The sequence below is a fragment of the Pelecanus crispus genome, chromosome 1 (genome assembly GCF_030463565.1).
Source record: "Pelecanus crispus isolate bPelCri1 chromosome 1, bPelCri1.pri, whole genome shotgun sequence".
NCBI lineage: Eukaryota > Metazoa > Chordata > Aves > Pelecaniformes > Pelecanidae > Pelecanus > Pelecanus crispus.
Genome location: NC_134643.1, coordinates 165,613,781 through 165,640,738, shown reverse-complemented (window position 1 = coordinate 165,640,738; position 26,958 = coordinate 165,613,781). Strand labels below are relative to the sequence as shown.

The following is a 26,958-nucleotide window of genomic DNA, read 5'->3' as shown; positions in this document are numbered from 1 at the left end:
CATCTTATTGTTAAAAAGATGGTGTGATCTTACCTGTATGCAGTATTCAAGACATGGAAGCATCTTGGATGTATATGGCAGAACCGGAATGTTTTCACTTCCGTTTAACAATTTTCTCTAATAATTTTTCACAATGTGTTTGCCTTCTCTTTTGGTAAGCACTGAACTGGCATGATAGAAAATATCTACAATGACTCAAAAATCATTCTGGACTGGTGATAACTTACTTAAAGCCTACATTCATGTATTTAGTAGGCTTCTCTGTGTATTTATTGACATTACATTTCATATGACATTTTATTTCTCAGACACAAAATATGAATACTTCACAGTCAGCTTTAATTTTGCATGCCTTTACTTTGCAACATCAGCAAAATCTGTCACCTCACTATCCACCCTATTTTCTAGCTAACTTACGAATACTGAGCAGCACAGGTCCCAGCCAGGATCACCATGGAATTCTACTGGCACCTTTCCTCTATTATGAAAAACAATCATTTATCCCTACCTTTTTTTTTCTATCTTTTTGTCATTATTCCACAAGAAAATCTTTCTTCTTAAATTGTGTAAGCTTAGAAGGTATCCAATTTGTATGGTACAAGGGAAGCTGGGATATGTACTTGAGAAGTAGTGTCATACAGGTGTCATTGCTGTAAGCTAGAAACTATGCTGCAGATGAAGGAAAGATAATTCATACAGCTTGGACAGCTTGAGTATAATCTCATGGTTGGCTTCAAATTTTCTTGTAGCTGCCCTACAAAGAAAACATACCTCTCTAAAAATTGCCCTCCAAAACTATCCACTTATCTTCAACGCCTAGAGAAGGAAACCTGCATGAATATTTCAAACTGCATCTACAACTTTGTAATGTATTAGTGAAGTGGGATGAATTCTACCCAGGTGTTTAAAACTCTGTAACATTTCAAATGAACTTCATTGGCTGCAAAAGCTATTTCAGGGAGCAGGTACTAAAACAGTAGAGTAAGCCCAAAATTGAATAATCAACAAGGTAAAAGTGAGTTTCTCTGTACAGAATGAGGCTATGGGAAACCTAAAAGTTTACAAAATTCTGATAGGAAACAGAAAAACATAAGAAATAAAGCCATGTCAAGGAGGGGACTTAAAACTACACAAGAACACATATACAGGCTTTTATACTAATAGTAGAACCCTAAAAAATAATGATTGAACTACAATTCCTGTTAAAAAAAACACATTGTTGACACAAAAGACATCTCAGAAACTTGGTAGAAATAACAAGCAGTAGGAACCTACACAATCAGAATATGCAGAATCAGGCAACGTATTACCCAGACTGACAGTATGCTGCACCAGTGAGACCGGTGCTATTTGTTACAGAAAATCTACAGTCAATAAAGTGAATAAGGTAAATGCATATACAAACAGAGTACGATCCCTCTGTATTGAAACTGTGTGCCTAACTGGAAGAAATATTCTGCATACATGTAGATGAGGATTAGAAAGTAACTTCAATATGCAAAGTAGTATTAAAGGCCTGAAGACAAACAGTAATGATAGTGGGAAGCCTTTTTTTACCCTCATGTATATTTAGGAAAGGGTAGACAGAAAAGATTAACTTTTTACTCATAAGTAACTCTTTACTGAACTATATAGTCAGAGAGCACCTAAGTGAAGAAGCACCTCATGGTTTAGTACTGAGCAAGATCTAGTTCATGACATAAATATCAAAAAGTTATTCTGTAACAGTGATAAAAATGCTCTTAAATTCAGAATTTTTTTTACAAGTAAAAGGTCAAAACCATCTACTACGTTAAATTTAAATTAAAAAAAGAATTACATAAAATCATAAAGCTTTTGAAAAGAAATTTAAAGGAACATCCAAATGACAGAAACTGGGAGGGGGGGTGTATGGAGTAACTTTAACTATCCTGTTTTAGAAGCACAGAATACATCTACCTCCTACAGAAAAACTTCAAGAAGGTCAAAAAGGCTAGTAATGTCAACTGGAGTGCAAAGAGGGCTTTTAAAAGTAAATGGATATGTTTCAGAAAGGGAAGCCATATGCTAAGCAAAGAATAGAGAAAAAAGCATAAATTCTGGCAATTCTTTTAAAAACCAATAATTCAGCAGATCATGAAAGATTTTGAGGGACTAAAGAAATAAAATCTAATAAGGAAGATTTTAAGAACATACAGAAAGCAGCAAGATCCACAGAGCCTACAAGAGCAACAGACTATTAACCAAGAGCGTTCAGAAAAATAAAACCAAAGCAAGAAAGCAAAATGAATAGTGTTGACCACAGAGGAGGTCAAAGAAAACCATAAACCGTGCTGAAGACTAATCTCCAACAAAAATATCAGGAGAAAAGCTTTTGGAAGATAACTGACACAAGGTCAATTTGTTACTCTCCAAGACCTGGTAACACTCACTCAAGACTTCTAAAGGATCTCAGATATAACAACGCTGACATATTAGCAGTGGTGAGTGAACAACTTGTCACCTAAATAAACTCAGTAGCTAGAGAAAGGAAAGCAGCAAATGTGACTAACTTTAAAAAAGGGCTTCAGGATACACCATGGGAAATTAGGAACTAATTGGTCTGACTTCCTATCTAGGCAAATTGATAGAAATGTAGCAACAACAGAATTAGCAAATACATGGAAAATATAATGGGAAAAGTTAACACAGCTGCTGTAAAGGAAAGTCATGCTTCACAATCTGTTAGAGTGGTGAATTTCTAAAAAGAAAGTCCAAACTTTATCACAAAAGGCAAAAGAAATCAAAGCAATCCTTTCAGTTTCTTTTCAACTTTGGGGCAACAGTTTATGGAGAGGGTGGAGAAGGCAGGAAGAAAAGAGAAGGAAGGTAAGATTGTAGCTGATAGTCTTCTTGTGCCTAAGATCGATATCCTCCGTGTAACTGATGCACTGAACACCACAGAAAGGGGCCTCACGGGAAGATGAGCAGGATCAATCTCATACCTGGAGGTTAAGTAGTGTGTTAGGGTCAGTCTGGATTGCTGCAGAGGGTCAAGTTTATTGCACAGATAGGTGGTGACTATGAGCTATTGCACAAGCTTTTTTCACTTGACTTGAGCTATCATGGCAGACACAGATGAGAGGATGAGACATGTGGCAGAGGATGGGAGACATATTACGAATGAACAGCTGTATGAATACAAAGGATGATTCTGATCTGAAGCCAGCTGAATGGTGTCTTGGAAAAAACAGATTCTATTTCTATGTGTGCCTGTGGTGCTAAGTAAATCACTTAAATTACCTTTTACAAGTTTTGTGTTTGTTCTAGATACTTATGAAGGGTACCATAAAAAAGTCAGGAAGGAGATTAATAGTTTTGTCTTCGTAGCAAAGCCTGAATACTGTGCAATAAATAATGCACAGGGATCACACACTGTACAATAAAAAAAAGTATTGGCTAGTGGCTTATTAAAGTGAGCTCTATCTACTCTTTGCACTAAATGAGGCCAGACTTTTGGAAATAATATTATGTAATGATGTAATTAAAAACTGAATCATGATGTATATCCTTAACTAAATTTGCACTGGCAAATTTAATTCTAAAAGTTTACTAGCTTTTAAATACATTATTTTAAAATCTTACTTACAATCTCCTAGTCATTTAATGTATTTTTGCTTTGATTTATTCATATTTAAACACATTTATGGAACCGACATGAATACCAAGTGTTTACATTTCATTTTACATTTTAGAGTACATTGCAAATACTAACTAATTAGTCTTTTCCCAATAATCTGAAAGATAAGTAATATTATTTTTCTTATCAAGTTCAAGAAAAGGAATTAAGTCATAATTAAGAAGGACACATCCCGAAAGGGACTGTTAGCTAGATGTGATTTCTGGCCTAAATATATTCTTCTTCCTTCCTTGAAAAACATTCAATATTTCATCATCTGCAAATGCCCTGGGCCTCAAGCTTTACAGCCATTAAAGGCAGGGAAAAAATGCAAACATGAGGATGGAAATACTTTTGAGAGCATTACAGTTTCACCATTTTCAACCAGTCAATGTCTTTTACATTAACAGTTTGAATTATTTGATTCCTCCCTTGGAACACCATTCACCTTTTAATTATACATGTCAAAAATTTTCCTGTGCAGCAATACAGATCTATTTCTTTATAGAAATGCTCTTGATTAAAACCTAACAATTACCTCACAATCTTCCTTCTTCTTAAAGTCCATTTTTTTAGTGGACAATTCAAAATATCATTGAATTAAAAACACGTTGCTTTCATCTTCTGAGATAAAAGACAACCAATATTTCAGTATAATAGCGCACAGTCACTATCAGCAGTGAGCCTGTGATAGCATCACATTTACCCCACAGGAAACCTCTTCTGTTCTAGACACTTAATCAGTTGTTCAGTCATTCCAGTAATTCCATGTAATTCAGCTCCAAGAACCGGCCTCTCACCTCCTTTCACCTTAGGCATTTTTAAAATATGCAACACTTTGTATAACATTAATTTGTCTGGATAAAATACCAGAAAAGAATACATTGAATAGTATTGAGTAATAGTCTTTGAAGAGAGGCTACTGTTCAAAGCAACATTTCAAAAGCATAAATACAAGTGAACCAGCACCACCCACCCTAGACATCTTTATACGTCATAATGCATATAGCATCATGCCAGTCAGCCAAACTGGTATGTCCAATGGCAAAGTGCTGCCCTCTGGTTAAATCCCACCTGAGTCATGCAAAGAGGCTATCAATGTCATCATGGTGCCACACTGCATGGTAGCTAGAAGGTCTGGTGACTCAGGCAGCGGTTTTACTCTGGCCCAGCACCACACTCAGGTAGTTACGCTGCTGCCAGTCTCAAAGCTATGAAGTTGAGGGACTTTTAAAAAAAATTCTATTTGTATCTTTTACTTGAGTGTGCTCTACCCCTATTACGGAGACAGGATTCCTTCCAGGCTAACAAGATTTCAGGCTGACACAGTGGCAAGCACTGCAAGTGGTGGCCTCTCATCATTGCTTCTTGTTCACCAGTTGCAGAATGGGCAGCTAAAACACAAAGTCATGCTGCTGCCATTTCATAAGCAAAGGTGTCGACTTTTAAAGTGGTCTATGATTCAAAGATGCTAAGTTCCACAGAAAAGCCACAGGATTTCAAATCTTAAGCTCACTTCAGAAAGTTGATTTGTGCTGCTAACTCACACAGACATTATGAAAATTTTCCTGTAAGATTATCAGTATGATATGACATTGCTTACCATACATCTAAGCCATTTTCATTTCAGATCCTTTTACCTCTTGAGACTGGTAAGGAGAAAAATGAATAAACTTGATTTGGTCTACTCACTTCGCATACTCAAGACTGTCCGGCCATCCCAAAATCATCTATAACATTTCTCATTTCATCTATGTGAGCTGATCAACTGAAATCCAGTATTTATATTTCTTTGTGGCAGAAAGTACCTGCCTTTTTAACCTATTTAAAGTTTTCAATGCATACTGATATTTAATACTGCAAGAGCAAAAGCAATATTGATTTCTGTACTGAATTCTTTAAAGGAGAATTTAAAGTAACTATATAATATTCTCATTTGTCAGTGCCTTGAAGCAACAGAAGATTGGGAAGCAATATTAGTTTGACACTTTCCACATATCCAGTGAGCATGTATGAAACACACAATCTCTAAATCCACAAATGAGAAGTGTGTAGAAAATGAACGCAATGAATATAAACAAAATAAATGAATGAACACATCACTTTAGTTTTAAAACTAAAAGAAAAATAGTATAGAAGGAAAAACAAGGGAGTGGTTATTTGGCACATTAGTTTCAATGCAACAGATCAATGTAAAATAACTAAATTGTCTAAATTATTTTTCAAGATTTGAAAGAACATAATTCTACAACAGTTGCTGATGTACCTGAAAGATGAACAAAACCAGCAAATGATGGGTGAAAGAAGGCTATAACCCAAATATTACAAAAGAGGTTCCCACATATGAAGCTCTCAGTTTGCTATTTTGTGCATGAAATAGGCAAATGTTGATGTTTTTCGCAACTCTCTGCGCAGACTAAAGCACAGCTATATATTTATGTAAAAGCTACAGATACCTTCCTCTCCTGGTGGTTTGTGCATAAGGTCAGAATGGCCACATGAACTCTCTAGTTTAATTTGTTTTATGTGATTGTCATTTGGGTTTTCAAGCATGAGAGAATGACTTCTTGGTAATCTTGGTCCCCAAAATCTGGAGAATCAAGCAAGCAAGTTAAGTTTGCCAAGCGTCTTTAGCACTCACCTAACACATTCATCCTAGTCATCTCTACTGCTTCCTGTCTGTGGACCCTTGCTAGTAGTCTCCCCTGCAGCAGCTCTACAGCATGCTCATATAGTATCATATAGACTCACAGAATGGTTTGGGTAGGAAGGGACTTTTAAAGATCATCTAGTCCACCCACCCTGCCATGGGCAGGGACATCTTTCACTAGATCATAAGCAGGAAGATGACCTAGCTATGACTTTAAAATTATTTTAAATACATGACTATCTAAATTGACTTTCATCAAATATTTAAACCAATTTCTAAGTCTCTCTTACAATCTCTTCAATTTCTACCTCATATTGTGTGATGGTCAACTATCTAACAGAATACTGCTAATCTCTTCTACCTCTACTGTTTAGTTCATTTTGATGAAGATGTTTCACATCTTTTACCATAAAAACACCAGTAAAGTAATGCTTTATTGAAACTACCTCCAAGCACAATAAAAACACATTCTTACTTGTTTAAGTTTCTTCAGATCTTCATCAAGTTCCAGGTTGTCCAAAATAACAGCAACAAACAAGCTGAGTAGAATCTACAAAACAATTGCAAATTATTTGTTAAAGCTTGTCTTATTTTTCTTAAGAAGTACTATGAAATGACATGGAAAAATGAGGGCCCTACTGATATAAATGGGAGTCTTGCCTTTGACATCTGTTGAACTAGTGTCACCTGCTACTATATGTCTGCTATCCATTTTGCAAGTAGTAAATTGTTTTTTAGCTTATAATACAATTATTATATGAATTTTAAAATTTTTTGTTTTATGACCAATGCACTATGTATGTTTAACAATATACCCATCAAAATGTACTTCACAGGAAAAGAAAATTAAATTAATCATAAATAATTAAAAAAAGGAAACACAAATCCTAAAACAGCTCATAAAGCTAAAGTGTTTTTCAATTAAGGTGTGAATTTTTAGCACAGAGGCCACCTAACACTAATTTACTTTATGGACTTGTTTAATGCTCAGAGTGCTTCTGTGCAAAGTAGGTAACCCCACTCTGAAAGAAAGCAAGCTGCCTCATTATTTGCGTGCATCGGGAGCCACAGTAAAGGAAATTCATGCACTTTCGTTTACTATACATTAAATATTCTGTAGATATGCCCCTAGGAGGAAGAATCCCAGGGGAAGAAAAAGTGTATATCAGATTATTACATATTCTTTGTGTAGAGATACTGACTAGAGGCCAAAGAAGCTGAAAATGTGACATAGCTGAGAAGGAGACAGAACTAGGAGAGCAAGGATGTAGGCAAGAGAGGATACCACTGTTCAGCATATATCCTCAGACAACTGACATCTTAAGGCAGTAAATTTGTATAAACATCGCTTTACAGCTGTCAGCAACTGCCAAGGTTTTAGTCTCTGAGGTTCAAGGCAAATATCCTCAAACATACTGGACTCCTACAGGCAAGCACCAGTTTCCTAGAGATACCAGCAGGAATCTAAGCTCTTTTAAAAAAGAGTTACAGGCTAAAATATTTCTGTGGTCTTGGACCGCCGAGTGACAACCAGAGCAGACATATCTGTCCACCGCTGTTCTAAATGAAGTGTAAGTTTACCTGCCATTCAATCACCCTGGAAAATTATTCCCCACGTGTATGGAAGATGGAATTTAAGTAGCTTAGTACACCAGGCAAGGAGTTTGGAACTCATCTATTCCAACACAGATGTCTGCATCTGAGCTGGGTGTCTGGACCTTGTTCCAGAGCAGGATTCCCTTTCCCTCCATGAACTATAAAGGTACAGAAGACACGGGAAGGTCTCCAACCCGTAACTTTATAAGATGTCAGTGTGCAGAAAAAGAAATGTTCTTTTAATAGGAAACTGGCTTTAGAATATGTAGAATTTCCTGCAGCCGTTAGAAAAGACTTATTATATATGACACATACTTAAACAGTACCTCATACAGCTTTCAACGATCCAACTATTACAAACAGTGCAAGTTAAGATGGCCTTCACAATGGCAAAGCAAGAGAGAATTCTGATAAAATACATAATCCCTGGCACAAACTACTTCAATCCTTAATTGCTGATGAACAGTTCTGCTATGATTCTGTCAGGATTTTACATTATGGTGTTTTTATTCTTCATATACTTTATACAGTCTATGATACTCCACTACCTGCAGCTCAGAGCATACTAGTTAAGGAAGTACAGTTCCACACTAAAAAGAAGTACAGTACTCATCAAATATATCACCACTTACAGCCTTGCTGCTTCATGCACAGATACATGTCAAGGCATCAAGACTTTCATTAACTCCCTTTTCACTTTTTTTCAACAAGAACCAAAGACGATGTACCACAAAAGAAAAGTTAAATGCAAACTTGGTTATTTGTTTAACTTCCTCCGCTGCCATCTCAACTAATAACAGTCCTCGCTTCCAACAGAGGTTTTGTTTTTTGAGCTTCAACTTTTCTTTGCCTTCTAATGTGAAACCTATTCATTTCTTTCCAAGGCTCTACGGTCTGCTTTGCCAAATGCCTGCAATTATCACTTCTCAATTCTAATCCTCCCCCCTCTTCTGGCTGATGAAAGTAGTTTCTTCATTTGACTTCACTCTTGTTATTCACTGATGGCTGTCTATTCTTAGAACTCTTCATTTTGGTTTTAGCAGCAGCCCAACCGTTTTCATGCTCCTTTACCAATTCCACGTTATTTTCTTTCTTCAAGCTTCTTTTGCCTCCAGACAACTCTGTCCTACATAGATTTTCTCTGCCAGGATCTGAGGAAGACCTTAGAACAGAAACTACCTACTTTGTAAGGCCAGGTAATTCTGCAAAGTTGTCTTAGCAGAGTTTCTTCATCCATGTAAAATTTGCATAGGTGACTGAGAAGAAATGTGTACATTTATGAAGCAATGCAAGGACTGTGTACTTAAATGCAAATTCCCTGTAAAAGGTCTGAGGATGGTGTACGGAAAAGTGACTTCGCTCCTAGCAAAATAAGTGCTTTGAGTAAACAAATAGAGAAGTCCCAGATGACTCTTTCAAAACATGAAACTTAAAGCAGAATACTAAAACTGCTCTTACAGCTAAGTTACTTCTCAATTACAGTGTGAATTTTTAGCACAGAGGCCACCTGACACTAATTTACTTTATGGACTTGCTTAATGCTCATCTAAGAGATAAAAATGGATTCCAGTTCAGAAAATGTTCTTGGCAAAGAGTCAGAAAAACAGCAATAGGATTCTCTATCCAGTAACTGCTTTCAAATCCATGACCAAACCCCACTTCCCTTTTGCTTTCTATCCCCATTTCCCAAGGAGTTTCAGAGATCACTTCTGTTGCTTTTCCAGATCCCAAAGACTCCTCTGATCCTTGCGAGCAAATTACATGTCCCATATATCTGCTGATATGTACATATATTTGGCTTATACTTTAATTTGGCTAAGCAGCTCTAAAAGAATCAAATGCCCTTTACTGCCATTTATAAAGTAGTTGTGATTTCAACCCATGTGAAGGAACCTGCTGCACCCACAATTACACTCTGATCATTCAGTCTTTAGAAGTGAAACAGGACAGATAACAAAGTAAAAAAGCAGTAGATAGTAACTGATGGAGATTTTTTAAATACAGTTAGTACCTTATATAACTAGACAGCTGAGCAAAGAAAGAAAATGTAATGAAGAAAGTGAAAATATGAATAAGTGCATCAAAAACTGCAATGAACTGCAATTAGTAGGAGTAAATTAAGGGTGGCTAAAATGGTTATTCCCCTCTTGTGGTATTTTCTCTGTGTTGGTATTCAAAATACATTACCAAGCCCTTATTGATATAGAATATTCAAAAAGATGTTTCCCTTACCACTTTCTCCATACAAAATTGTAATCATCCCATCTGAAATGCATACAGATATGCATTTAGATATAATCTCCATTGTCATTCATATGCAGGAACTGCTTTATTAATTCTCATCCTTTTATTGCTTGATATACTATATCATATATTTTCCATGCATTGATTTGCATTCGACAACAGGAAAGCAGTGATTTCTGGTTAAGAGTTTGCATCCTGAGGCTTTATACTTCCCACTTTAATTACTGTTGCAAAGAGAATGCAATGGAAGTTGTGCAGACCATTTCTACATGATAAATAAAAGCACTTGCTTCACTCTGCAATCATCAGAACTGTGAAGGTACAAGACAGTTAACAATTATATTATTAGTCTAGCAGTGTGACTTTGATCTTTATGAAGAACAACACCTCACACCAAAACAAAGGCTCACTACCTTATTCCACGTGGCTGAAGCGTAAATTCTACCACATCAAAGAACTATTCCTAAAGCCCTCTATGCTGAAAATGAGCATCACAATTGGTTTTAACCAGCTGAGGAAAGTAAGTAATAAAAGAGCTATGAGAATAACTCAAAACAAAGAAAAGCACAGCACATATGCAAGTCAAAACTTACCAGAGTAGCAAAAAGATGATACAGTATAAAATAAATGGCAACTACTGGTGCCCACATATGTCCTACAGCATTCAGTGTCTGATCCATGACATCCACCCATCCTTCCTGTGTGAGAATCTGAAACATTGACATGAATGCCTGCAAGAAAAAGAATTACAAACATATTAACAATTCACAAATTATATTAATATGGTTTTATAGACACATTCCTCAAGTTGATTTAGCAGAGCAGAACACCTGTTTTGGATTGTCTTTTAAATCTTAATAAACAAAGGTATTTCAATTTGCAAAGTCAGATGAAATGCTATTCCAAAGCTAAAGGAGAAATAAATACCTTAACTTTTGGCAGAACTGTAATCTGCAACTTGTAAGCATAGTCCTAGCTCCATTAGCCCATATGAAGCAATGTTTGATTTTCTCCAGGGCTGACAAAGTAGAAGAAATATGCTGAGCACCAGAGATCATTGTTTTGAATGCTACACCATATTGTAATTTTGTGATTATGCTTATTTTTCAGTGTTGCCTCTCTATAAATAAACCTATAATAAAGTGTTATAATTAAATGTGGCCATACATTTATGTTATCTTAACAGCAGAAAGATTCTAGACATTCCACAGAAGAGACTAACCAATACAAGGGAAGGTCGCAGTTCTTCCACCCATTTCAGTCAGATCTTTTCCTTATACATTTTGTAAATAGCATTCTTTTGGAACTGTTCCTGTAACATTTTCAAATCCCTTCAGACCAGGGGTGCACGTCAAAAATAGAGGGAATAATGGAAACGTTTCAACCAACTGTCTTTGGTGATAGGAATATATGAATCCAGATAAGCCCTAGAACTCAGATGTCTTAGACCTTTGAAACCCCAACTTCAGCCTACAGCACAGACCAGAATCTAACTCAACATGACCAGTGTGTGAGCATGACATGCACATCATACACAGACAGAGGACTGCGCTCTGCCTCAGCCACTGAAGTTTGACTACGGTATCAAAGTCAAGCGTGGATCTTGATAGTCCTAAATCTCTCAGTGAGGCCAAACCGTTGCACAAATTTTGTTTGCTTTTGCCTGACATCAAAAGTACTGTCTTTCCAGACAGCAAGGATCAAAGCTGGTATCTTACCGAAGTTTAATACATTACAAAAAAGTCTTAGAAACTGAAGACATTAACAATGCAGCTTCTGGATAATAGGATTCCTCAAATTCAAAACGTTGACACAGTGATAAAGATATATTTGTCCATGCTCAGTGTGCCTGACACCCCCAGCAATAGCAGATTAACACAATAATGCACTTGGCACAAAGAGAAGAGGACTCTGCTTGTCACATCCATGAGGAAACAGTACCTAAGGAGCCCTCACATCAACTTACCCTAAGCCCAAAGACATGCTGGAAAAGCTGAAAACATGTAGATATATAAACTTATGTGCTTGAAAAATAATAAAATGGGTTCTAAATAATTTTTAAAGCTGCTAGCAAAACTAATCGGGGCGGGGGGACACTCCAAGTTTCTATTACTAATATTAACTATGGGCAAGTACTTTGCTTGGGCTCCTTATCAAGTTTGCAGAATTTTTCAAACAAAACAATGTCTTCTCTAAGCAGTTTCTCCCAATGCAAACAGGACCCTTAGGGTTACAACCGCACCCTTAAGGGAGGCCGCTCCAGGCTGTGATTTCTACCGTGCGGTCTAAGGCCAATTTACTCTAGAGCAGACTGTCTGTGTGCATGCATATAGCACTTGGTCCTGCATCTCCTCCTGGCCCTATGTGATGTCCCTATGGCCATAAAGCTTCATTAATATTTGGTGACAAGGAGCTGGTTCCGTCTATCTGAAGTAATGATAAGGATGTGGCATAGCTTGCCACGCTAGTGTTTCTGTATTGTGAAATCAAGGGTGTATGCTATATGCTTAAAATTTGAAAGAAGGGCCTGCAAGTGCAAAGCTTGCTGGGGTGGTGTAGGAGGGCTGAGTAAGGCAGGGAAAATCTCATCTGGCGCATCTTGTTATGCAAGGCACTGTATAAAAGGCACTGCCTGTTTGGAGTGCCCAGTTGGAGAGAACTATTCGCCTGCCAGTGCCCAGGGATTGCCTAGGAGAGAGTTCGCTGGAAGCAGGAAGAAAATTAACAACTAAGCAGTATCAGTATCAGGAGGCCAGTGCTTGAGCTCAGTGTCTGTTCCTCTTTCATTGACCACTGATAAGGATCCCAGGACTAAAGCTTTTTCTCCTCTGTCCGTTATAACTAGTACATATTTTGAAGTACAAAAATTGGATCATGTTGCCTCTAGATCATGCTCAGAGGAAGAACTGTGCATTTTTACTCTGTTAGGGGGGTCCCAAACATTTAGTTGCTAAGGGCTTTGTAAAAAATTCACCTGCTGGCTTTTACAAAAAAACCCACACCAGAATAGCGTTCCGTTTTTTATTGCTGCTATGTTCTGTGGCACTCTGAAGCAGAGAGAAGCATAAACACACTGTAAGGCTAAGACCAAGGAGTTTGAGAGCTGTTTTTACAGATACTTTTCAGAATTAAATGACACTAATAAAATAAGCCTACAAGTCCAAATCACTCTCAAGAAGTGAAGCTAAGGTGTACATAGAGCAGATCAAGGCATCCAAGTGAGCAATCGCACACATTGGGAGATGAAGTTAAGACTTCAATTTCTACATTAGCAGCATCTTGACCAAATGTAATGTCCCAACCTTTCCTTTGAACACACAGATCCCACAGACAACAAAGGCTAGCATAAACTAGAAGCAGCAGAGAAAACTGCTTGCAACTACTCTTCTGTACATCCTTTATGTCAGCTAGAATCTTTGCTATGCCATGTGTTAGGAGAGCCCAAATACAGGGGCTGGAATTTGCAGTGCCCTCCACTTGCATGTTCCTGCCAGCAACCTTGGCCTTAACTAGCATGCCGCTGACCTGTAGCCAGATCCTGCCCCAGACCTGACCCCTCTGAATTAGTGCCCCCTCACAACCACACATGCAGACTCCTTACACCACACAAAATTACGGACTCTTACTCGTGATACCTTTCTTTAAAAAAAAACATTACAAGGGTCCTGCAAAAAAACCCCAACAAAACACCAACAAGTGTTACCTAGCTCTGCAAAATACCTCGTCTCTCCCTAAGCAAAACCAGCAGAGAAGGAAATATTTGAGTTCTTTAGCTCAGGAGCGGCCTTCTGTAGCCAGGGGACCATGCGTGAAACAAGGAGGAAATTCAGCCTCCTTTATAGCTGCCAGTGGTGCTTGAGGGCAAAGAAGACAAGCACCCCATCTGTGCCCAGCACCGCTTCTCAGCTTGCCTTCGTGAGGGGGAGGTGATGCTGTTTCCCTGCACTCAGAGCATGTCTGGAGCCAGTGGTGGTCATACCTGACTGGTGTGACACTCCTTGCTGAAATAGAAGGTGGGTACCACATTAAGTAATACACCCTACTGCTGGCTTTAAAAACAACTGAGGGAGTGGATAATTGAGCCAGTGCAGTATCCTTTCTTCTGAATCACACTAAATTAAAAAGTTTATTGCTTTTTAAAAAGATATATTTTAATTAATTCTTCAAGGTAGAAAGACACCTCCAATACTATCTTGTGGACCCCTCATTAATACGAGCACTAGATTAATTTGGAAAAGACATTCTTTTAACATCATACAAATCTAATCTTCCATCTAAAACAGCTGCCCATAAAGCATATAGTTATATAAAATGGCCTTTCAATATAATGTAAACATTTATTATAACATTAAAGTCCAGTATATGACAAAACATTAGTTTTAAGAAAATACAGCACTGCACAATGAGTGTGTGCTTCGCACCCAGCAATCTCCTTTGGAGCAAGTTATTTTTAGTTGAAAGGTATACTTCTCACTGTTTATTTTAAAATTAATTTGAAATGCAGCTAGCTGACAGAATCAACATCTGTGAAGATGAGACTTAGAGATTTATGCAAATGGTGATTTTCTGAATTAATTTATGTTATAGAAAAGACTGTCAATTTCTTTGAGCATTTATGCCCTATTACTTAATTAGCTGTTTTGATGATGGAAGTCAAACTACTTTTTATTTATAGTGGAGGATTGGCAAAGGTTCGGTGGAAGTGCCAGTTCTGATATCTTGTCCAACTATTACAGGGGTGGTGCCACACAAATTACTACTTACAGTTATAAGGTACTTGACTTGTAACTGCTGCTTGTCCATAAAATCGTATGGACCAAATCCCAATGGCTTTATTCATGGAAGCAGTCCCACAATCAGTGGGATTACTTCTACAATTTAAGCTAACAAGGATTTAGGCCAGTGCTGTGAAATGCTTGCAATCTGTTCTACCTGTGTAAACTCAGCTTTTTCACCTAACATAGCCATGACTACTCAATAACACCCTCAGAGAAGAGTAGCTGTCCTGTAAAAATGTGGCAGTGGCACTGAGATTGTAACTGCATCAGAGAATTAAGACTACATTGTTCAACTTGTTTAATGGATGATGCTTAGGCTGAACTAACATTTCACAACTTGAGCTTTCTCCAAGCTCAAGCCTAGGAGCGAAGTCCTGCTTTTGCTGAACACTGGGGGATTTTTGCTGCTGAGATCAGTTGGGCCTGGCTTTCATCCTGTCTTGACCCATTTAAAAGAAGAGCAACATTCCTAGCTTTGTAACTTGAGACACGGAGTAGTCACCACATGTCCCCAAGCCCCAGAGAAACCAGGGCACGGAAGTCAGAGACACTAACAACATGTTTTGTTTTCCATATGGTGATTTTTAAAATTTCTTAGCAGCCATCTTACACCGATGCCTTTGAACAGAACCCCCCCCATTCCTTCTTTTTGGGGGCCCATCCACCCTCTGTTCTTCTCCTGCCTCAGTATGTGCAGCCCAAGAAGACGTGCACAAACAGAGGTGGCGGATCGGTTAAAAACAGTACAGCAAACATCTATATTTTTATACTTAGTATTAGAGAGAAACCCAGTCCATTTTGGAAGTTGCAATGGCCAAAAGAAGGGTGAAATTTGTAGCCATGGCAACACTGAGCTTGTGCCTATTGACTGTTGTCAGGAAACCATGTGAAAACATGCAATTTAGAGGCATTAGCGAAAGGAGGAGGTCTACTTGTTCCAAAACCCACACTGTGCTTTCTTATAAAGCACTTACATTTTGCAAAATGATTTTAGGTTTTGCCTGTTCCAGTGTAGAAGGCACTTTAATGTACAAACTCAAAATCTAGCCTCTAGTGTCACCATTTTCATTAGTGTGCTAGTCCTCTCTGTATTTACAATGGAAAAAGTCCATAGCGACAGTACTGGCCATTTTAGGTTTGCTCTTCTTTGGCGGTAAGGCCCTAAAAATTTATTGTAGCAAATTCTGCTGATGCAGACCTCACACCACCTCCTACATTATATAGTAATGCAAGTATTTCTTCAGTCACATTTTGAAAATAACACATTCCAGGCAAACTCCAAATCACATATTTTATAATTGTCGTATTGTAAACTGATTCAGCGGTCTTTATTCAGAGCAGACATCAGTGGAAATCCCCTAACGCCCCCTCCTTCAGAAGGATTCCTTCACTCATACCATCAGTCACGATTTTTGAGTACAAAATTTTCCCTGACTCTATTACCCTATTAAGAGATGTTTCATTAGAAAACTACAAATAGAAACCACATACTACAAAGTATACTTCTGAACCATTCGTAATGAGGTGAGTATGTATACAAATAAACAATAACTAAAAAATAAGGAAAGATTCTTGCTTCTGGCTATCACATAAAAAGTATTAAAAATATTTCAATTCAGTATTGCAGGAACACTCTTTTATTATTGGTAACAGGTCTTCTGTTTTTCCAAAACTGAAGTCAGAAAACAGAAAGGAAGTTTGGATATTTTCTGTTTGTAAAAAACTGTATAATTTAGTGAAGGAGGTATTTTCTCAGTCTTCAACCATGTATTTTACTATATACATCTATCTGTTAAAAGTCGATATGATAGCTCTTACTGAGGCCTAAATGGTCTCAGATTGAAATGTCCAAAATAATATAAAACTTTACTAACATCTTGATATATTTTGGCAATGTTTTCCTGCAAGAGGATCTCTCTCAGACACTTATACCAATTTATCTAGTTAAAATATGCAGGTGGTTATAAATCTGTCTTATTTTAATTATACTACAATAATTCTTTCAGGATTGTCATTGCCATTTTGCATAAATAATAAAAATAATTCTAAAAGCAAATTCCACAACGATTTCGAACTTGCAGTTGGAAGGTTTTTTCAGCAGTTACACATGGGAGTTGGGCACACAATATGGTGGCACTATTGCTTAATTTGGAGACAGAGGCCTGATTTCATTAGAAAAGTTTAAGTTTTATTGTATTCTTTTTGTTTTTTTCAGCATTTAAAAAATGAATTATATTGAATTCTTAATGATCCTACTGGCTGCTTTTCTAAGCACATTTTCTGAAATAGAAAGCACGGTGTTACATTATTCCCTGTGGGTAGGTATTTTTTGTCTTACATTTGATGGCTAGCTTGCCATACCTCAAGTCCAGGTTGATAATTACAAATTGTTGCCTAGCCATTTTGTTTGCTAAATGCATGACCCTTAAGGCTGACTTATTCATTGTTATTTAATTGTTCCAACCAATGCACTTTTACTAAAATAGATACATTGGATAACCAAGCTGGAATGACAGAAACAAATAAATTGTGACTGGAACCAATCCATGTACACTCAGTCTAATCCATTATTAAAGAAATGGCAGTATTTTCATTCAGAACAGTGTGCCTCAATAAATACATTAGCTCCAATTTCCACTGATTTTCAATGTTCTGTTCTAAATTAACACAATGCCCATAAATATCCATTATTTATACCCAAAAGGCAAACACTTACTTTGTCAATGCAGACAGGTTTAGTAACCCTGTGTAAAACAAGCATTCCTGTACAAATCAAGAACAACCACTTTCATAATATAAAGACATAAATCATGTGTAGACATCTTTTATATATATTTTGTGGCTAATATTCACAATTGTGCACATTAATTGTGCCGATCTTCACTAGCAACCTCTCTCCTCACCCCTCCCGAGTTGATGGAACAAAAGATGGGGAGCAGGGGGGTAAAGACCCTCCCACTGTAAGGGAAGATCACGTTCGAGACCACCTGAGGAACCTCAATGTACACAAGTCTGTGGGACCTGATGAGATGCATCCCAGAGTCCTGAGGGAACTGGCTGATGTAGTTGCCAAGCTACTCTCCATCATATTTGAAAAGTCATGGCAGTCAGGTGAAGTCCCTGGGGACTGGAAGAAGGGCAATGTTGTGCCCATTTTTAAAAAGGGAAGAAAGGAGGACGCTGGGAACTACCGACCTGCCAGCCTCACCTCTGTGCCTGGGAAGGTCATGGAACAGATCCTCCTAGAAGCTATGCTCAAGCACATGGAGGACAGGGAGGTGATTCAAGACAGTCAGCACGGATTCACCAAGGGCAAGTCCTGCCTGACCAACCTAGTGGCTTTCTATGAAGGAGTGACTGCATCAGTGGACAAGGGAAAAGCAATGGATGCCATCTATTTGGACTTCTGTAAAGCCTTCGACACGGTCCCCCACAACATCCTTCTCTCTAAATTGGGGAGATATGGGTTTGATAGGTGGACTGTTCGGTGGACAAGGAATTGGTTGGTTGGTCACATCCAGAGGGTCGTGGTCAATGGCTTGATGTCCACATGGAGACTGGTGACAAGTGGGGTCCCTCGGGGGTCCGTACTGGGACCAGTACTGTTTAACATCTTCATCAATGACATAGACAGTGGGATTGAGTGCACCCTCAGCAAGTTTGCAGACAACACCAACCTGAGTGGTGTGGTTGACACGCCAGGAGGACGAGATATCATCCAGAGGGACCTGGACAAGCTGGAGAGGTGGGCCTGTGTGAACCTCATGAGGTTCAACAAGGCCAAGTGCAAGGTCCTGCACCTGGGACGGGGCAACCCCTGATATCAATACAGGCTGGGGGATGGAGAGATTGCGAGCAGCCCTGCAGAGAAGGACCTGGGGGTACTGGTGGATGAAAATCTGGACATGAGCCAACAATGTGCACTCGCAGCATAGAAAGCCAAACGAATCCTGGGCTGCATCAAAAGCAGCGTGGCCAGCAGGTTGAGGGAGGTGATTCTGCCCCTCTGCTCTGCTCTGGTGAGACCTCACCTGGAGTACTGCATTCAACTCTGGAGCCCTCAGCACAAGAAAGACATGGACCTGTTGGAGCGGGTCCAGAGGAGGGTCACAAAAATGGTCAGAGGGCTGGAGCACCTCTCCTATGAGGCCAGGCTGAGAGAGTTGGGGTTGTTCAGCCTGGAGAAGAGAAGGCTGCGAGGAGACCTTATTGCGGCCTTGCAGTACTTAAAGGGGGCCTATAGGTAGGATGGGGACAATCTTTTTAGCAAGGCCTGTTGTGACAGGACAAGGAGTAATGGTTTTAAACTAAAGAAGAATGGATTTAGACTAGATAAAAAGAAGAATTTTTTTACAATGAGGGTGGTCAAGCACTGGAATGGGTTGCCCAGAGAGGCAGTGGAGGCCTCATCCCTAGAAACATTCAAGGTCAGGTTGGATGGGGCTCTGAGCAACCTGATCTAGTTAAAGCTGTCCCTGCTCACTGCAGGGGGGTTGGGCTAGATGATCTCTAAAGGTCCCTTCCAACCCAAACCATTCTATGATTCCATGATTCTATAATCATCTTTCTGTAGCATGCTAGACTACCATTAAGCCATATGCTTTGTTGTGTCATCATCAGGGTGCATACACAGAATTTCTCTATGTTCCCTCCATGGCAGAAATAGAACACCTAACCCAAAGAAAGAGAAATTTCACTACTGAAGGACTATAGGAAGACTGTTACACCCAGAAAACACAATTCTCTTATCTATGCATATGGACATAAACTGCTCTGTGGTTCTCGGATTGAAAGGAAGACTGCTAATATAATAACAAATATGATGTATCAATGATAAGAAAATAATAACAAGTAATAAGTAATCAATGCTTTTTATACTTGCCCGTGGAAAGGTTGTAAATCTATCCAGTTCTTCCACAAAGCAAAACATCTGTAAACTGATTGCTGACATGACAATTAAAAGGCTGGCAGTAAATACAACCAAACTCCCAAGTTTTTTTCCTGGTCCAAATATCTTATACACAAAATCCTCCAAAGCAGGAGAAATCTTTATCAGCCGAACTACTCTAAGAACCTGCAAAGAAAGAGAAAATAGAACCCATTAGTTATTTGATTATTACATTAATCAACAACTTTTCACAGGATCAGAGACTTCAAGGCCAAAAATGGACTTGCAGCCTTGTAGCCCAGTAAATATCAGGCTGCCACCGCTTGTAACAGACCACAAGTTCTGTGTTAGGTTAAGAACACAAGTCCTGGAGCCTGTCAGGCTTTGTCTGTACTTATCTTGGCCTGCCTGCAGATTTGTTTTAGCTAGTAACAGCAGTTACCTAATGACCAGGTAACTGTTAACCTACTTTATCTTTTGCTTAGCTTTTTACGATTGTGGGTTGTAATGCTTATTGTTACATATCTCTTTTTTTATAACGTATAGTAATAACAAGCTGTAATTTTGCATAGAATGAACTATCTATGACCCTTTCATAAAATGTGGCATTGATGTGTGCAGGCATGGGATGACAGCAGAGGTCTTGAGAGTACAGGCATGGGAGGATACTCAAGGTCCCCAAGGCTATAATCAACTTGCCAATCACCAACAGTCATCACAGAAATGCAATTGGGTAAAGCTGTTTTGGGGGTAATAATGGGAACAAAGACATAGGCAAAACACACTGCAGACAGTAAATCTGAATGTAATGTGGAATTACAGACCAACGAAGGTTTATAGTATGTTGCCAAACTAAGAATGGCTTCAGGCAGAGGTAAAAATATATCAGTCTAGATTTAACAACTGAGAATCTATTGCAGTGCTAGGTAAATTGCTCCAGTTTGATTATCATCACTGTTAAAAATTCGTACTTAACTCTAAATGCACAGGGTCCTCAACAGTCTTTGAAGAAACCTCTGCTTTGAGCAGCAGGCTAGATGAGATGACTTTGAGAGGCCACTTCCGACCTAGATTTTCCTATGATTCTATGTTTTTTGTTACACCAGGTTACATATTCACATAAAGAACTGCCAGCTCTTCTTCCACAAGTCATCTTTCCGTTTCAGTAACTCAAGAAAAAATTGCTTGGCACTGTGTACCATATAACCTAGGAAGTTTGGTAATGAACATATTTTGCTATTTCATACTATATACAACAAGGGAAATTTTGGGTGGCATTTCTCAATGTCAGAGGAAACAGCGTTGTGTGCCACTGACACAGTTGAGATATTTGACACCTCTCAGTATTAGTAGTGGTAGCAGAACTGTGATCATGCATGGAACTCCTGACCCATTCACTGCTGACTCTACCTTGGAAAAGCTGCTGACAGCTCTGATCCTCCTATTTCCGCCACTCATGGTGGCATAAACAGTGACAAAACATCAGTATCAACAAGAGGTGGTGGCAGCCACATCAGTTGCTGGAGACAACAGACAGGAGCATACGAGGCAAATAAGATTCTGCAGTTCTTATGAAGGAAAAGAGTCTCTAGCCCAAGGTATTGCCTGTATTTCCACAAGAATCATATTGAAACTGAAAGGTAGGAATTACAGTGCCATTATAGGCTGGCCTGATGGACATGTCAAATACAACTGCTGTGCTGCTTTTGGAGAGAAAATAAGTTTGATAGAAGGATATGGTAGTTGTTTACAGAAGGACTTCACTATACCTTGTAACTTGCTAATAATGTACACGTTTGCATTTTGCATGAAATTCATCTCCCTAGCTATCCATCAGGTACACAGAACATGCTAGTCATCTAGGCTCTACTGTCAAAGGAGAGGGAGAACGTCAACTCAAGAAAGCAACTTATTCCAAACACACACCAGACCCCTTGTGTGAGATGGGATGAGCCTTTACTGTCTTCAGTAGTTGAAAAGTGTCCTAGACACAGAGTTACACTAGACAGCTTGACTTTCACATTAGAACAAGGTGAGATAAGCTCGCTCTTTCGCATTGGTACTGCGATCACTTTACATATAATCTGAGTACATGAAACTGGTTACCAAGACAGTGACAGACAGGAGAAGAGTGAGATTTCGAAGTACTGTGATCATATAAACATGGTACCTTCTTACTTACAAGATTTCCTCACAGTGTAAATGCTAGCTCTGGTCCCATTAATACTAGTTTTGACACTGACCCCAGCAGGGTGAAGATTTCATGCTAGTTGGTATTCTGAGTTGTGTTTTAGAGAAACTGTATTATCTGCCTTACTTTTTTTCCCCTTCCTTTGGGGAACTGCAATTGACCTTTAACAATGCACTAATCTTATTGATACTATTTGGTTTTTTTCATTCATTTTCATTAGGTGACAAATTGAATCTAGCAAAAGTACACTCTAATGAACATTTATGCATTCTATGCAATTGGATTGCAAATTGTATTAAATTTAAGAGCTGCAGAAGGTGCAATATTTGGATTAAATGTAAAAATATGTTAAAAACCAAATCAAAATGAAAAATACAAAAGAGAAACCACAGCTTTATTACAAAGAATGACTGCATCTCCTAAAGGGGATGATATTTATTCAGAAAATGACTCAGCAATACTTCCCCAAGCACAAATACAATACCATCTCTTCAGTCCAGTATAGGTCAAATTCTGTTTAAATCCCTCCCTTTTATGCTGCTTCATTACAGATCTCTGCAATAATATGCAAATACTGTCATTTCTCCACTGATTTCGTATTCTACAGATTATAGCCATGGAATGGTGCTTTGCAGTAGTCTTTCACAGAGGGCTTTGCAAAGTGTTTTGAATGAATGTACAACAAATGCAAGAAAGATAGGTGGGAGGATGGACAGTAGCCAATGCGGTGAAGAGCAAAGGATGTGTTGGCAAAAGGTAATGATAAAGACCAATGAATAATGCAGACCAAAATATATGCTGAAGAAGACTAGATAAGCCAAATGGTATTTCTGCTCGCTATCCTGGAATGTGTCAAATAAGACTTCTATTTTCAGTAATCTGTTTTGTTGGCTGACAAGGAACACATTTAACCTGTCATCATTAATACCTAAAGGCCTGGAAATCTGCCTAACGTCAAGACGTATCCATGTGAAAAAGAATTTTTGACCTTGGTTGATTTGAAAATATGTTATCTAGCTTGCCTAGAAGCTTAATTGCGGGGGAATACGGTGCATACCTCCATTACACACTGACATCAAAGGTAAAGTATTTTCCAACCTTACTGTCATTTGCCTCTTAGGGGATTTGGATTGCCAAAACACAACCCAAATCTTTCAGTGCAGCAGGTGTTCCTGCTTGAAAAATGTATGTCTCATATATTTTGGAAAAAAAAAAAATCACATCATGGTACTTTCTGCCATAAAAGCTAGCACTTTAAAAAAAAAAAAACAAAACACCACCACCCCTGTCCCACGAAACTAATTAAATCCATTAAAAAGAAAAGACTTATTATTTTATTGTCAACATCTGGGTACATTTTAATTATACTTTCAATCCTATGAGTTAGTGATGATGTAACCTATTTAGCCCAACACATTTAGAATTTATGCTTAAAATTCCTAGAAAGAAATAATCAGATATATGTGGACTCTGCCCTAATAAATATGGACCAACTATTAACTAAGTTGCTAACTGTTATAACTGAGAGCTCCCAGCTAGGTTTCGTGTGTGCTTCTGACACAAGAGTGCAATGGCATGCTCCTGATAGATCTTTTCTTGCAGGTTAGGAATATCATGCCACACTGAATAACAACATTTTACATATTTGGACAGCAAAAGCAAAGCTATAACCATCTAAAAGCCTCCAAATGATACCAGGTGAAAGCAAAATAGAATTTGTCATCCTGAAAGCTTTCTTGAGAAGGTTTTTAGAACAATTTAGAAAAAATACAGGATGGCATTTGCAGAAGTCTGAAAAGGCCATCATATTTCAACCCACACTTGGGGAGACTTCTCCCCCCATATTGTACTCACTTGATTACAGCATGTGTCACTATAGCTAATCACATTTATTAGCAGGACTCTGTCTGACAATTTATTATTTGTCTTTATTGATTATTAATTATTCACCATGCCAATCCATTGCTGAATAATGGACAGATATGAATTGGGTTGTGGGGTTTCTTTTTTTTTTTTTTTTTTAGAAAATCCCTTTCTTTAGTACTGTAGAATATAGCACATTATAGCGAATCTCAGCGCTTTCTCCCACAAGTGGAGCAACCCTAAACACGTCAAGGAGGATGTATGGGGAATTGGTTGGACTGGCTGACAGAGGAAAAATCAAAAGTCTGAATTAATCAGTCTTCCTTTGTCTTTCCTTCCTGTAGGAGAGCCTCCTGTATGAAAAGTCTCAATAAACACACGTTCTCTCTAGATAAGGAATGGTTGGAGAGCTATAAGAACAAACACTATCGTGATTCTGGAGAACTGAGTTCAGAAGACCCACAATAACTGGAGCAGAGACTCTTAGGCATGTGACTGCCACAGAGATGAAGATTTGGAGAAGCAACAGCAAGTGTACTGAGGCCTCAGGCACAGAAGCCAGGAAAGCAGTGGTGGACACTATAGGAAGGTGATGCTGTAAACAGCTGTATGCAAGGTCAAGGCTGAATGAAGGACAGTGAAAAAAGTAATCCAGAACCTACTGAATAGTGTAGCTCAGATAAGAAAGGGGAGTTACTGAAAACAGAAAGGACTTCTCAGTAAAGTTAGAAAGAATCCTATTTCTGTAAATCCACCCAATAAACATAGTTAAGAACAGACATATTTGCTATTTTAAAGATATTCTCAAAATGAGTCAATATTGTAAGAATATCAGTAGTTTGAGAATGGAAGTAAATGAGTGAAATGTTGATGGGTAATGTTTTTAATTGGTATATAGGGTAAAATGTGAAAGTAGCTGATCATACCTGAAAATATGTAAACTGGGAGTGATAAAGGTCTGGATAAATATGAAGAGTGGTTCCAATTACAAGCAGCAACTCAAACTTGTGAAGAGATGAGCTGATGTATCCTGTGAAACCCAAACACCAGATCTTCAGGAGAGCTTCTAAATCAAACAGAACTGTAAAAGCAACCTAGACAAATATATAAAACAAGAAAGATGTGTTCAAAACACTGAGTTAAATTAACAAGTTTCTATGTCATGATGTCTATCAAGGTTTTGTCTGGCAAAAATAAAGATCTCCATAATATTTAACAAAAACACTCATACTCTAAACAGAATAAACAATAAATAACAGATTTCCTCATATTGGGTCATATTCTTCCTTAAAATGTATACTTTATGAAATTTTCTGAAGTTGCAACACAGACATGTAGATTCCACAATTTTGAAGGCATGAAATAATAAATCCATCCAGTTGATCTTTCACTTGTGTATACAGATGAAAAGGAAAAAAAACAATGAGAATTTTTTTCAAGATGTGAAGCAACATGTATGACCTGTTTGAAGAATTTAAAGAGATCTAAGGAACAAAGCAAAATTTAAAGATCTCTTGTTTGAAAATTGCTACTTGAATTTTCTAAAACATCCATAGTATGACAGCTGAAACAGGTAAAAAAGGAGTGATGGAGCATAAGCATTAAAACAAATTAACAAAAAGAGGAAATTCAAACTCAGTCCAGAATTGGTAAATTTTCACAATTTCAAGGAGAGATGGTGTTAAAGAAGTTGAGCAAAGAGAGTAAGGTGGGAAGTTACAGGGGAATAAATCTACTTGTAGGCATTGGATGGCCATGGGATTCTTCCAGAGGCCTCTCCTGAATTATTTACATACTAAAATGCATGATGTTCAGCTTGAAAAAAGGGAATTTTGCATAAGTTTACGTCTTCAAAATTTATTTTATCTTTCTTCTCTCACTACTGAAAATCCTTCTGGCTAGACACACTTCTTCCTCACCTGTCTTCTTAATTTACCACTGTATATACTCTGAGATACTCTCTCCCTCACTTCCCAGCAGCCAGGAAACCCAATGGAAAAGGTGTTTTTCCTTGACTCAGCAATTTTCCTCTCTGACACTTTACACACTTTGAGGCTTAAAAGAGACACTGAAATAACATTAGATGGCATCTATATACAACTAATACATTCAAAGTGCTGTGCAAACATTAACAAAATACAGGTCAAACCTCCTTTGAGCAAAAGCACTATTAGTCTTTTAAGATGAAGAGATTGACTGTGGGCCACAAGGTTTATTGGACTTGGCAGGGGATAACAAAGTTAGAGAATAAGATTTTAATCCTGCGTCTGACAGTGACAATCTCTGGGATGCTACCTTAAGTACTTACATTATTTAAACTCTCCAGTCCATCAAAAATATATTTATTGACATGAAAGAGGGGTTTTGTGTGATAGCTAAATAAAATTCCACATATTTTATGTGTACAGGACTGTAACAAGCAGGAGTGGACATGGAAATTAAACACAGAAGTTTATGTCCTGTGTTTATTCCCCTACTCCACACAGCTGTTTATGAACAGTGCTACCAGCTATGTTATATGGCTTCCTCAAGGCATGCAAAATACTTATCAGGCTTCAAATGCCCTCTGAATGATCAAATCAAGCTGAAATGCTTCAGAGCACTCAAAAATTTCTTTACATTAGGAAAGAAATACTACTAAGAAATACTTGTGTGATTTCAGGCATACAAGGATCCACGTACACAGTGTAGGAACACTTTCATGTTCATATTCTTGAATGTATCTGGCCAGTTTTTCAGCCCTTGTTCTGGTAGCTCAAAGAGCTCAAGGAGAACAATGAGCCAAGTTTGACGAAACTACCACTTTACATGAAAATCTCTATCTGAAACACAAGAAAAATGTTTTAGTAAAAATTTTTAAATGAAAGCTCACTTTTAAAGGAAAAAGCATCTAATTGAGTCCTGAAAGAATAAGGGGGGTGATTTAGGAGAAATGGAACAGTGGGTGGAAAGCAGCTGGAATTCAGCTTCAGAGCAGGTGGAATAACAATGCAATTTAAATACACACACACATACATACTTCAGAGCACATAGGCTTCCCATTAGGACAAGAACTAACAAATATGATGTTAAGTGTATTTTAATTTATTCTAAAAATGTGTGGGCGGTATC

The 26,958-nt window shown here is 38.1% G+C and overlaps 1 protein-coding gene across 3 annotated transcripts in view; it reads right to left on the bottom strand.

Annotated features, from left to right (window-relative positions):
* NALCN (sodium leak channel, non-selective) overlaps positions 1 to 26,958 on the bottom strand; it is a 251,379-nt gene that overhangs the window by 91,439 nt on the left and 132,982 nt on the right. For all 3 annotated transcript variants that reach the window (XM_075712454.1, XM_075712463.1, XM_075712470.1), the window contains 4 exons: positions 24,774 to 24,941; positions 19,788 to 19,979; positions 10,721 to 10,858; positions 6,763 to 6,837 (listed from right to left, as the gene is read on the bottom strand). In XM_075712454.1, coding sequence (XP_075568569.1) covers positions 6,763 to 6,837; positions 10,721 to 10,858; positions 19,788 to 19,979; positions 24,774 to 24,941 — 573 coding nt within the window. The remainder of the gene's footprint in view (positions 1 to 6,762; positions 6,838 to 10,720; positions 10,859 to 19,787; positions 19,980 to 24,773; positions 24,942 to 26,958) is intronic.